The 11,824-nt window shown below is 43.9% G+C and overlaps 1 protein-coding gene across 1 annotated transcript; it reads right to left on the reverse strand.

Annotated features, from left to right (window-relative positions):
- Nucleotides 1–459: 459 nt before the first annotated feature.
- Nucleotides 460–5,107, reverse strand: LOC134322974 (extracellular calcium-sensing receptor-like). Its single transcript, XM_063004379.1, has 7 exons — nt 4,956–5,107; nt 4,024–4,134; nt 3,662–3,953; nt 2,771–3,571; nt 2,420–2,650; nt 2,058–2,181; nt 460–1,465 (listed from the first exon to the last, which is right to left on the reverse strand). Exons 1-7 carry the CDS (start codon nt 5,105–5,107, stop codon nt 567–569), a joined length of 2,610 nt encoding a protein of 869 aa, XP_062860449.1. The 3' UTR covers nt 460–566.
- Nucleotides 5,108–11,824: the final 6,717 nt, after the last annotated feature.

The following is an 11,824-nucleotide window of genomic DNA, read 5'->3' on the forward strand; positions in this document are numbered from 1 at the left end:
GACTCCTCACCCACATCGTCTCCCACCGGAGACGCGCTAACCAGAGACGACGATAAAGTTGTTCAGGGTGACGGACGTCTTTATTTAGGTGCTGCTGGTTCAGTAATGACTGTGAGACACTCAGGACGGGCGTGTCCCCTGAGAACCTCCGAGGGGAAACTCGGAGAGACTGCAGGAGTCTGATAGAGCCAGAGACAACTGAGCCAGAGGGAAACGTGTATAGATTATAATTATAATACAATAATAATGATATAATATAATAATAATAATCACTTTACCAACTTATTTATTTACCTAAAATAATAAAACCATTAAATTCTTCAGCTGTTGAGTTCAACTGTAAATATGAGAAATAGAATCACACAGAATGACAGTTTATTTACTCGTCTACAACTTTATTATTCTGTAAATAATGTAGTAAAATCCATTATAAATACCATCTTATACACATCTGTCTTTAATAATTATGCAAATAAACTTTCACTGTATAAAACAACATGAATTAAATAAACTTTAAATAAATAAGTCTTTCTATAAAATCCACCACGTCTGTTATTAATCCCACGTTATTTAGCCATCATGTTCTTTTTGGTGTTCTTCTCTGGTCTGAGTAGAATGATGTAGCACTTGGGGCCGAATATACACAGCAGGAGTCCGTAACTGGACGCCAGGATGGCGAAGACCTCCACGGCTACGGTGTACTTCCCCGGAGAGCTGACGTACGCCGGGACGAAGGCGATCCACACGGCGCAGAAGATCAACATGCTGAAGGTGATGAATTTGGCCTCGTTGAAATTGTCCGGAAGCTTCCGGGCGAAGAAAGCCAGCAGGAAGCAGATGGCCGCCAGCAGGCCGATGTAGCCCAGGACCAGAGAGAAACAAACCATGGAGCCCACGCCACAGAGCAGGACCACCCGGGCCCCGAGCTCACCCCCCGCGCTCTCGGTGGGCGTCGGAGGCGCCAGGACCAGCCACAGCACGCAGATGCCCACCTGTACCAGCGTACACAGGAAGATGCCCGACCTCTGCTGGACCGGACCGAAGTAGCGCATCACGCTGGAGCCGGGCAGAGTCGCTCTGAAGGCCACCAGGACAACCACGGTCTTACTGAGCACACAGGCCAGGCACACCACGAAACTCACCCCGAACAAAGTGTGGCGCAGCATGCAGGACCACGAGGCCGGGCGCCCGATGAACGCCAGGGCGCACAGGAAGCAGAGAGAGAGTGAGACGAGCAGGAGGAAGCTCAGCTCGGAGTTGTTGGCCCGGACCAGCGGCGTGTCCCGGTGGAGGAAGAAGGCGAGCAGGACGCTGACGGTCAGAGCGGCTCCAGAGACGGACAGCACGGAGAGGACCACGCCCATGTTATCCTGGAAGGACAGGAACTCCAAAATCACCGGGATACATTCTGTCCGATCAGCACCGGACCAGAAACGATCCGGGCACCTGGTGCACTTTATAGAGTCTGAAAAGAGACAATTACAAAGCTCAATAATAATATTAATAATAATAACAACAACAATAACAATAATAATAATAATAAAAAATAAAAAAATAATAATAACAGTAATAATAAAAAGAAAAATAATTACAATAATAAAATAATAATAATAAAATAATAATAATAATATAATAATAATAAAAATATAAAAATAATAATAATAACAGTAATAATAAAAAATAATAATAAAAATAACAACTTTTTTAATTAATAAATGGGGTATAGGAGGGTGACAGGGTGTACAGTCCAACAGAGAAGATACAGTCAGTGATTGTACACAAATTGATAAATTGATCGTGTGTCAGCGTGGGTCTCATCCAGTTTGCTCCCAGTTCCTAAAACCTTAACAGTAGGTGGATTGGTGTAGGGTGTATATTGGTAAATCAGTGATAAACACCGTGTGGACCGACTGCTCTGAAACAGGTTCGAGTGAGTCAATAAAAACATGTTGTTTTCGGGAGGCTCAGGATCTTATGCAACCCTGACCGGGTCAATAATTAGGAAAAATGAATTAATAAACAAATAAATAATTAAAAACAAACTATTCGTTCAGTACCTGTGGTGTTGCTGATCTCTCCTGATGCGCAGGGTATACAGTCGTAACAGCAGATGGGTTTTCCTTTCTGCACGGCCTTCCTGGTGCCCGGCGGGCAGCTCTCACTGCATACGGACACGGGCACCTGAAATAAAAAAGAGAGAGAGATCACACACACACACACACCTACTGGCATGTTTGTGGGAAGCTGAGAGAACCAATGTACCCAGATTAAAGACATGTCCAAATGTACCGTGAAGTTGTGCAGCACCGACACATTCTGCTGAAAACATCGCACCACCCTGAATAATTAAATGTTTATATTATATATATATTTATAAATCACAGTAAATTTTACTCTAATGAATGATCAAGTGTTTTACCTCGTTACCGAAGCTTCCTCCCCACGAGACCTTGGGCAGATCCAGCTGAAATTCCTGCTCTGGTCCCTTCACGGAATCAAACTGTCCGACCTGTAAGAACTCCATCCGGCCTCCGGCTCCCACGTGCCAGTTTATGATGTCGTACGAGGCCGACGGATCCCCGTTCTTATCGAAATTCACCTCCTCACCCACCGGTGTTGTGAAGTGTACAGCTTTCAGGTAGTGCAGAAGCTAACGATCAACAACAATCAACACTTTATATATTGTACAATTATATACCAACATAAACAAATACATCTATAGACCGAGGAGACCAGTGGTGACTGGTAACTAGGGTAGGTTTAGGTTTACCTGTTTAGGTTTTATCGGGTTAATATCAGGACACTCTCCGTTCCCGAACGGTCCGTTCCCAGGTTGGCATGCTAGTATGTCCTGAATAGCGTTTGCAATAGCATAAACCGCCTTATACACATTATAGTTAATATCAAAGTAAGCTTCACCTTGCTCCTTTATTTTCTCCAGGTCTGTACACTGTAGGTTTGCGGGTCCTGATCCATTGTCCTGCCCAATCCTGCACCCAAACAGCTCCTCCCAAACATCCTGTACCAGCTCCTCCTCTGGGTACTGGTTCAAATCTACGTGCGTCAGATAGGAGCCCAGATTTGGGATATCAACCCTCCTCAGAGCAAAGCCGATAGTCCCTGCCAGGCACGCCGGGCTCAGAGCGGCATGCTGGCTGGAGGTGCTCCAGGCTTCGGTCGCGATCCACTGCCTATCACAAACGTCCATCCTCACCACCTCCTTCAGCAGGACCTCCATATCAGGGCTGATGGCGAAGGTCGCCACCACCTGAGCCTTCGAGCTCTGGATCCTCTCCACAATTCTTCTCATCCTGCTCGGTGCGAAGGACTTGGGGATGATCTCCAAGTAGTCGATGCACACTCCCGAGCCCTGCAGTTCCTGTATCAGGAGCTGCACGCCACTCCTCCCGTAGGCGTCGTCTCCGGATATGACCCCCACCCAGCTCCAGCCCATGAGTTTCAGTAGACGGGCCATGGCTTTAGCCTGGAAGGCGTCGCTGGGGACGGTGCGCAGGAAGGTCGGGTACTTGGTGCGGTCACTGAGGCACGCGCAGGATGCAAAGTAGCTGATCTGGAGATGAAATAAATAGAGGTTAAGAGAAAGAAATTCCTTCAAATATAAAAATAAATTCATAGTCAAGGATTGAGGTTGTGTGTTTACCATGGGGATCTCAAAAACACCCAGCGTGTCAGCCACCACGATGGAAGCAGAAGAACGGGCGTCACCGATAATTACGGGCACGTTCGGTGCCGTGGTGCACCGTTCTGCAGATACCGTCTCATCCTGACCTGTCACCATGGCCAGCGTGGCACCAAGCGTGCTGCCCTCGGTCAGGCAGGTATCAGCAGCCAGGTAACCCAGTGTGAAGTTGGGTAACAGACCCGAGTCCTGGTTTATCTCCTCCACCGTGAAGATCATAGTCTGCATCCAGCCGTACGACCGCAAGTCAGCGCTGAGTAAACAAACCAGGAATTAAAGTTTTCAGTAATTTAGGACAAAAAAACACCCCAGAATGAACTCACCTTCCACAGCGGCCGGACTGAACCTTCTGCGTGAACGTGTGATCGGGTTCAGGGGCATCGAAGTGAACGGGGAAGAGACCCCCGATTATAACGTCACCTTCCTTATACAGACTTCCAGAGAGGGGTTTGGTCTGCAGGGTACAGGAGAGTCCCACCGAGTGCACCCATACCGGCCCCATCACAGACCCCAGTGCCAACAGCCAGGCACCCACAGCCATCACCTGACCCGTGAGATGCAGAGAGATGAAGAGACAAAGACGAGGATGAGAACCAGGCATGATGTCTCCCGTCTCGTCGAAAGAGAGAGGAGCGAGAGGGGTGTCGCATTTTGTAGGGCTAAATTTGCCCAGAGCAAAAAGGTTTGGGGTAATTGTTGAAGGTCCGGGTGGAGCTGGAGCAATTATTCAGGGTCACCAAAACAACCGGGACAAACTGCTGACAGAAAAACACTCCTATCCTATACAGTGGCTTTCAAAGTGATTACTAAATAAATTGCGTCTTACGTCTAAATACCCGAAGATTCATTCGTTATGCTCATTCTTCTGTTTTTATTTTTAACAAGAGCTTCCTGATTCGAACCCACAGGGAATCAAGGGACAATTAAAACAAATTAAGCCATTAGAGAAACCTCAGGGACTTCATTTCTTCAGGCTTGTGAGTGCACGACTTCCCTCCCTTCTGAGACGTGTCGGAAAACACTGGAACCTGCTGCATTTGGGGGTAATTACATTCCCAGTTGGATGAAAGATCTTACACGGGAGGAAAAGACTATTCGTGGGAGCTGAAGGTCTTTAAATATTAACATTAATTGGTCAAGATGGATTGGTGTGAGAAGATTGGCACGTGGACCCTGGAGACCTGAGTCTGATCACTGTCTCTGGTCTTCTCCCTGTGGCCGACTGGGCTGATTTTCTTCCAGGTGCTAAAAACACCTCGTTAGGTGAAATTGCCCCTCTAATTGCTCACAGGGGTAAGTTAGTAAATGTGTAATAGTTTGTTGTCCTGTTGTGGATCGGTTCCCTTCATTCACGGTCCAGAACATGTTCCTGGGTGGAGCTGGTGTCCCGAGTGGTGCCAGAATCATTTCTAAAATAAAAAATACCTTTTTTTTTGCAGAGCTTCCTCAAAGCCCATGACGTATGAAGCTTGAAGTCTTGGAATCGACATTCCAATTCATCCCAATAAGGTTGAGATTGTGGGTCTGCACAGGACATCAAAGTTCTACGTCATTAAATGCAGCCTTGCTGGAAGGGTCTTCCCCAAACTGCTACCACACTTTGAGTACTTTTAATCATAGTCTCTTTTATAGATAAAGCCAAAGTGTTTTTCATCTTCGTCACGTCAAAGTCAAATTTCACTGAGAAATCGTCTCTAATAAATTTCTGAACGCATTTTGAGTAAAATTCGAGCTTCGAGGTCCTCGTGTTCGTATCTACAGTGTCTTTGTAGACCAGCAACAAAGCTTCATTCACCGAACGGTGCAAAACAAACCAGTAAAAGCTGAAATGTAAATGAGATGAAAATGTTCGTCCCACTCGATCTGCACCCACTCACATTCTGAGCTCCGGCGTTCATAAAGACGCTTCAGATAAAACGTGGGGTCGAATCCCGTGCCGGTTATTTTAAGGTTGAGCGGATCGTTCGGTACTTCTGAAATAAACTTCAGCTCTCGTTTCTCTGAATCGGCTCGTGATGGTTGATAGATTTTGGACTAACAGTGTGAGATGAATATGGATCCAGTATTACTCATCAGGTCCTGATCTGTCCTCTAATATACACACTACATTTATTTAAATATAAGTTTTGCTCACTCAAACCTATTTACAGTAGAATGTTGGGTTAACAAACTTACTGACCTGCCTCTACTATTGACATGGTTTACTCACTGAGTGTCTAAACGCTTTCTTCTTCTTCTTCCTTCAACAGGAAATGATGCATGTATAACTTATAAACACTTAAACTCTTAGATTTAATGTCAAAATAAACAATATATGAAAAAATACATCGATTTTTTTATTCCTTTTAGCTTCTCCTGAGTTTTTTGATGCTCTTTCTGACGAAACATCCTATTGTTATCTGGGCTTGGTCCCTCCCACCACAAACCAAGTCTGACCAATAGCACTACTGAGATTTGAACCCCAGACCTTCCACATCTCAGCGATGATGGGCCGGTGTACTTTACCGTATATGACAAAAATAATAAAACACTGGTGCAGTGACACTGGGGAAAACCATTCGGCAAGTCTAATAGATTAAAAATATACATTTAAATCATATTTTGCAGGCGCTTTTATCCAGAGCGACCAAATACAAACTGTAGGGTCAGGGGCCGTGCTCAGGGATCCAACAGCGGCACCTTGGCAGTGGTGAGGTTTGAAGGTCCAGTACTTTACCCAGTGAGCTACCGCTGCCCTGTACAGTATAAACTTCTCTACAATATAAATAAATTATTAGAGAAATAAAGAAATAAACATCAAATAAAACATTGTGGATGCTTGATCATTCTTTTGTGTTTGTTTTTCCATTAACGGAAAGCACGTTTGGTGTATAAATAAAATATATTAATAATAAAATAAAATCTTCATGTTTTTACATACAATAATTAATATTGGGCATTTAAACAGTCGTTTCTAGAACAGATCGGTTCTGCAGCACTTTCAGGGTTCATGTGTGTAAAACATGAGCGTAACCCTGCTGTTCTGGTGAAACGAACTAAACTGATGTGTGGTTTTGGATCCCAGAGACCCCGGTGCTGTGTGGATAAAATAATAAGACATTAAATAACCCAGTAAACCAGAGAGAGAGAAACTAAAACCATATAAAAAAAATTTTCTAGCTCTGGAGTCTCTGAGAGCCCCAAACAGACGTGAATTATTTTGGGGGTGTTTGGAACACAAACTCAATATAAAAATATTATTTATTTACAGTTTCCATTAAATGAGGAACATTAAATTATGTCGTGATGTATCGAGTTCAGGAAAAAGGTTCAGGATATTTTCCGAGCTGTTAAAGAGACTCCAGGGTCTCAGAGATGCCAAACACGACACGAGGGTTAAAAATATCATCTAATCAACCCTGATTTATTTATGTCTGGTATCTTTCCCCTAACCTACACTGCTGATGTGTGTTTAATTCTTCACACTGCTGATTTATTAACGTTAAAATATTTAAGTTTTAATTTAGTTTGAATTGAACAGCTTGTTTTCTCCAGTAATTCGTTGTTTGTTTGGTCCTCGATACACAAGATAGAACTCGTTGGTGACGGTAGCTCTCGCCCTGTGTACGTCCCCCTTGTGGACTTATCTTTTGTGGTCAGTTTGTGTATTGTGTTTGGTACTCGTGGTTTTTTGGTACTCGTTGTGCCTCCTGGAACCAATTACTGGTGACCAAGGTACCACTGTACTGGGTGCCACACCTATCCAGACATGTCTGTGTGGATGCCCAGCAGCCCGATAGCACCCTGAGATGTCTAACCGAAGTGGTCGGCTGAACTAATAGATCGCTGTGCCACCCAAGCACCAAGAATATAGTCTATAGATTAACCTAAAGATTTGCTAGCTAGCATTTGCGAGCTTGTAAATAAAGTGCGTCCCTACAGCATCGGTGGGCTAGAAGGATCCTTACAAGCCAAAATGTAGACAAAGAAGTCTAAGAAATGAGTTAACTCTTACCTTATCAGTTTACATGCAATTAGCAAACAACAAAAACTCACTCACACTCACACGAAAGGAATTCTGCCCGAATGACACGACCCCTATTTATATAAGTAAGCCGCGGGCGTGTCCGCCCATTTACGACACCTTAGGCAACAAATAGCTACCGGATGTCTCAATTAACTGACGGCAGCTGTGGGTTGCGCTGGTATTGTTATTAGCGTAGAGCTAATTGGCAAGCTGTTATTCTCAGATTATCACGTCCCCTAAAGATTAGCCAGGTAGTTTCTATTGATTACACTGGACTTAATATAACTGGAACGGCTTTTAACCTTTATATTGCCGCACGAACTCCAAAAAATGCTTCCATTCAACCGTTTAACAAGCCGTACGTTGCTTGTACTGTCCTGTCTGGAGCGCTGCAATGTTTAGCATGCTTTTCTTGCACCCCCATGCAGCAGCACGTCAGTTTTGCTCTTTATAACGGCTGGATAACAGAACTTCTGCTCCTCTGTAGTCCCACAATCGTTTATCTATTTAAAGCTGCATCCACCGATACCAAACTATCTAAATAAAACCCTGATTTCCGGGCTCATGTGATCCGCCAGAGTTTTGGTTTTAACGCGCTGCACTGATGCGCTGGTGCTCTGATGCTCATCCCACATCCAGCGTTTCCAAGTTTTAGATATAAAACACAGGAGCTACGTTACAAAAGCCTGTTTTTCACCTTCCTGAAGACCTAAATACACCCACACCGACCTAAAACGAGCTACGCTTATCTTTAAAAAAACACTAATGGCCATAAGAGCCCAGTGGTTCCTCTGTCGCCATAGCAACAGCATCCTCTCTAATGCTGGATGTTTTGGAAGCGTCTGGCTCTCCACGAACGCTCGGCACTCGGCGCGGCGAGCGATAAACATGCCGAGGACAGCGCGGTGAGAGCGGCGAGCAGAAATAAAGATACGAATGAATAAATACGTGTACGTTTAGATTCATATCAGAGGCCTCAGAGCTTTAATCACTTTTAATGATCTAACACGAGTCCTGAAAGGTTTGTGCTCTGATGTTGGACTTTTCTCCACAAAAAAATAACAGATTTTCAGGTTCTTTGGAGACAAAGAAAACATCCACCTTACAAGTAGGTGCTGCAGAACTAATAGATAGACACACAGATCAATCGAGCACTTTACTGATCCCAGAGAGAAATTTGTGTGTTTACAGCTGAGCAGTAGAGAAAAGACGAGAGTAAAAAATAACTGTTATTAAAAATTACGTAATTACTGCTAATGAATAGAGATATTGATTGATTGATTGGTTGATTGATGACTTTATTGATCCCCAAAGGGAAATTGCAGTGCTACAGCAGCAATTTACAATCATCACAAGCATCACACAACGACACGTCAGTGTAGTGCAAGAAAATTAGAACTAAACATTTTAAGTACAAAGGCTAAACATATGAAAGATTAAAGTTTTATAAAATAAAGAGCAGATATCGGGCCTCTGTGCTCCTTGAGTGGGTTTATGTGCCACGCCCCCCTCTCCAGGAGCACATGCTGAAGCCAACGCGGTTCCCTGCTGCTAATTACCCACAGCGGCACCTCGGCTAAAGTGTAATGTGTAGGGCTTAAGAAGGCAGCTGTGGACAATTCAGCAGCTATTTTGATTTGCTTTGGATTTTACAGTTGCCTTTACCCTGTCTGTTAGCTCTTAACTCCTGTTCATGTTTAGGAGTCTTGCCTTGTTCATGTTTTGATTTTAGTCAGTCACTGTTCTTTGTTAACTTACTGTAGCTTAGGGTTTAGGTTCCTGCTTCATGTGTTTAGCTTTAGTTTTGTTCTTGTGTGTTTAGTTAGCTTTAGCATCTAGCATAGCATAGGTCATGTGTGTTTGTATCTGGTCTTGTCTTGTTTAAACCTGTCCTGTGTTGTCATTTCTTTTCTTATTATTAAACATTTTGTTAGGTAACATCTCTGCGTGTGTCCGCCACTTTTGTTCCGGCTTTTGTTTATTTATGTTTCTTTACACAGTTTGTGTGATTTTTGTATAAACTATATATACTGTGTAAAAGTTTTGTGTCATTTGTAGACATTAAAATGTTTGCAGCTCCTTGTGCAACTGTTGCTCCTGCACCTTACCAAAAGGTGCCATGTCAAAAGCACTGGTTTTAGAACCAAATGTCCCAGTGTGAGCACTTAATTCCAGCTTCAGTACCAACACGGGTCTTAGTTTAAATAGATCCCACCTTTAGTACAAGGTTTTCCAGATCTAATGTCATAAATACTTGTTCTAGTACCGAATCTAACCCAAGTTCCACCACCAGCGGTTCCAGATCCAGTAAAAATGGTTCCAGATCTAATAAAAACATTTCCAGATCCAGAAAAAAAAGGTTTTTCTGCAACTCGATCATATTTGTTAAAGGTGAATATAATATATACACAAATTGTATTTTATAACCAATAACAAATTCTGTTTTTGTCCTTCCATACATAAATATGACGTGTTAGAATCCCAAACGTAATGTACACGTGTTGAAATGAACTCCCTCTTAAATCTTAGATTTGTGTCGTGGGTGTGGCAGCATTTTTATTCTTAGTCTTTCTGTACATGATGAGATAAATAATAAAAAAGTAATTATAAATAAAGCTGTAGAAATAATTCCAGCTGATGCATGAGCTCTGTAAACTGACCTGTTCAAACATTCTGTATTATAAATGTTTTGTACTTTCTTTTGTGTAAAGACGCTCAAATGAAATTATGCATCGTGGACGGTTTGTTTCTACACCGTTAGGTTGGCGCAGTGGGTAGCACGGTGGGCAGCACTTTGTGTGTTCTGTTTTTCTGTTCTTGTGGGTGGTAGGCGTGAATAAAACGGGTGTGTGCTCGATGATAGCCGTGCTGAGAGATCATCGATTGCTGTAATTCCTGGAATGCTGTGAGCCGTGGCTTGCCAGGCGTACCGTGGCCTCGTGCCACCACATGCCAGAGGTTCCAGCCAGGGTTCCATCCTGGATAAATAAAAAGGTTCGATGTGAAGGAACAGTTCTGTGTTTAGTTTTGAGCTGTATTTATGGCTGTGATAGCTCGAGTGAGCACCAGCGCGTCATGCTGAGCTGTTAGTAACGGCTTTACGGGGATATCGGTGACCCACGGGTCAGATTTCAGCTCTCGCTTGGACCTGTCATCGGTGCGCTCGTAAATCAGGAACGGGCAGCATGGGGTTCATTTAACACCTCTTTAGAGACCCAGTAAAGACCTCTGTGGCCTCCGCAGCATCAGTGCAGTTAAACAGGATTAAAAAAGAACATTAAGAGCTTTAACAGTAACTGGATCTGTTCTGTTCTGATCTGTGAAGCGGCTGTAAGGGGCTCGAATTATTTAAGTATGAGTGTGTGAGTTATTGCCAACTTCAATCCATCGCTTGAACTTTAATGTGCTGAGAAACAGGTTGAGTCTGTTGGGAACATACAGTGTAGGTCTACAGATAGAGACTGGAGCGTTTCCCTTATTGGGATTGGAGCTATATTGCCCTCCCAGCATTAAAATGATGTTTAAAAACCCCAACAACACTACTGCACCTGATTCACCAATACCAGGTCAACAAATCAACCATGTATGTGTCGCTGCAGTCCTGAGGACAGTCCAGTACCCAGTAAATCAGGGTTCTCTGGGCGTAAAAGATGCTCTATTTTCTATTTTATTTCTACATTTTTCTCCCAGTTTATCGTAACTAGTTTGTCTCCCCCTGCTGGTGGATCCCTGATTGTAGGTGAGGTGGGTATATTGGTGCTCACACCTCCTCTGACCCGCGTGCAGCCCCTAGCAGAACCCTTTCCCACCCATGCATTCTGCACAGACGCTTCTATCTGCCAATCAGGGTCCTTACACAGCATTTGAAGAAATCGCCTACACAGTCCGGTCATCCCACCCTAGCAGAAACGTGTCTGCTGCAGGCACTGCCGATCATGTCCACTAGATGGTGCCTCACATCCCTCCTGAGCTCTGTTGACCAACGCATTTGATTCCTGATCACCACTGAGCTCACGCGGGCCGGTCGGGGCAAAATGACAGGATCCAGTTCTACTTACCTTCAAGTGTTCATTTAACACTACAAATACCAGTATTACATCCCACAATGCCCTGCATGG

This window comes from Trichomycterus rosablanca, chromosome 11 (assembly GCF_030014385.1).
Source record: "Trichomycterus rosablanca isolate fTriRos1 chromosome 11, fTriRos1.hap1, whole genome shotgun sequence".
NCBI classification, from domain to species: Eukaryota; Metazoa; Chordata; class Actinopteri; order Siluriformes; family Trichomycteridae; genus Trichomycterus; species Trichomycterus rosablanca.

Excerpts from the sequence above, each read along its gene's own strand:
- LOC134322974 (XM_063004379.1), bottom strand. The coding sequence starts at position 5,107 with ATGATTCTGGCACCACTCGGGACACCAGCTCCACCCAGGAACATGTTC. Across the intron at positions 3,572-3,661 it reads GTGTTTTTGAGATCCCCATG|ATCAGCTACTTTGCATCCTG; the intron begins GTAAACACACAA and ends TTTCATCTCCAG. Across the intron at positions 2,182-2,419 it reads GAGGAAGCTTCGGTAACGAG|GTGCCCGTGTCCGTATGCAG; the intron begins GTAAAACACTTG and ends TTTTTATTTCAG.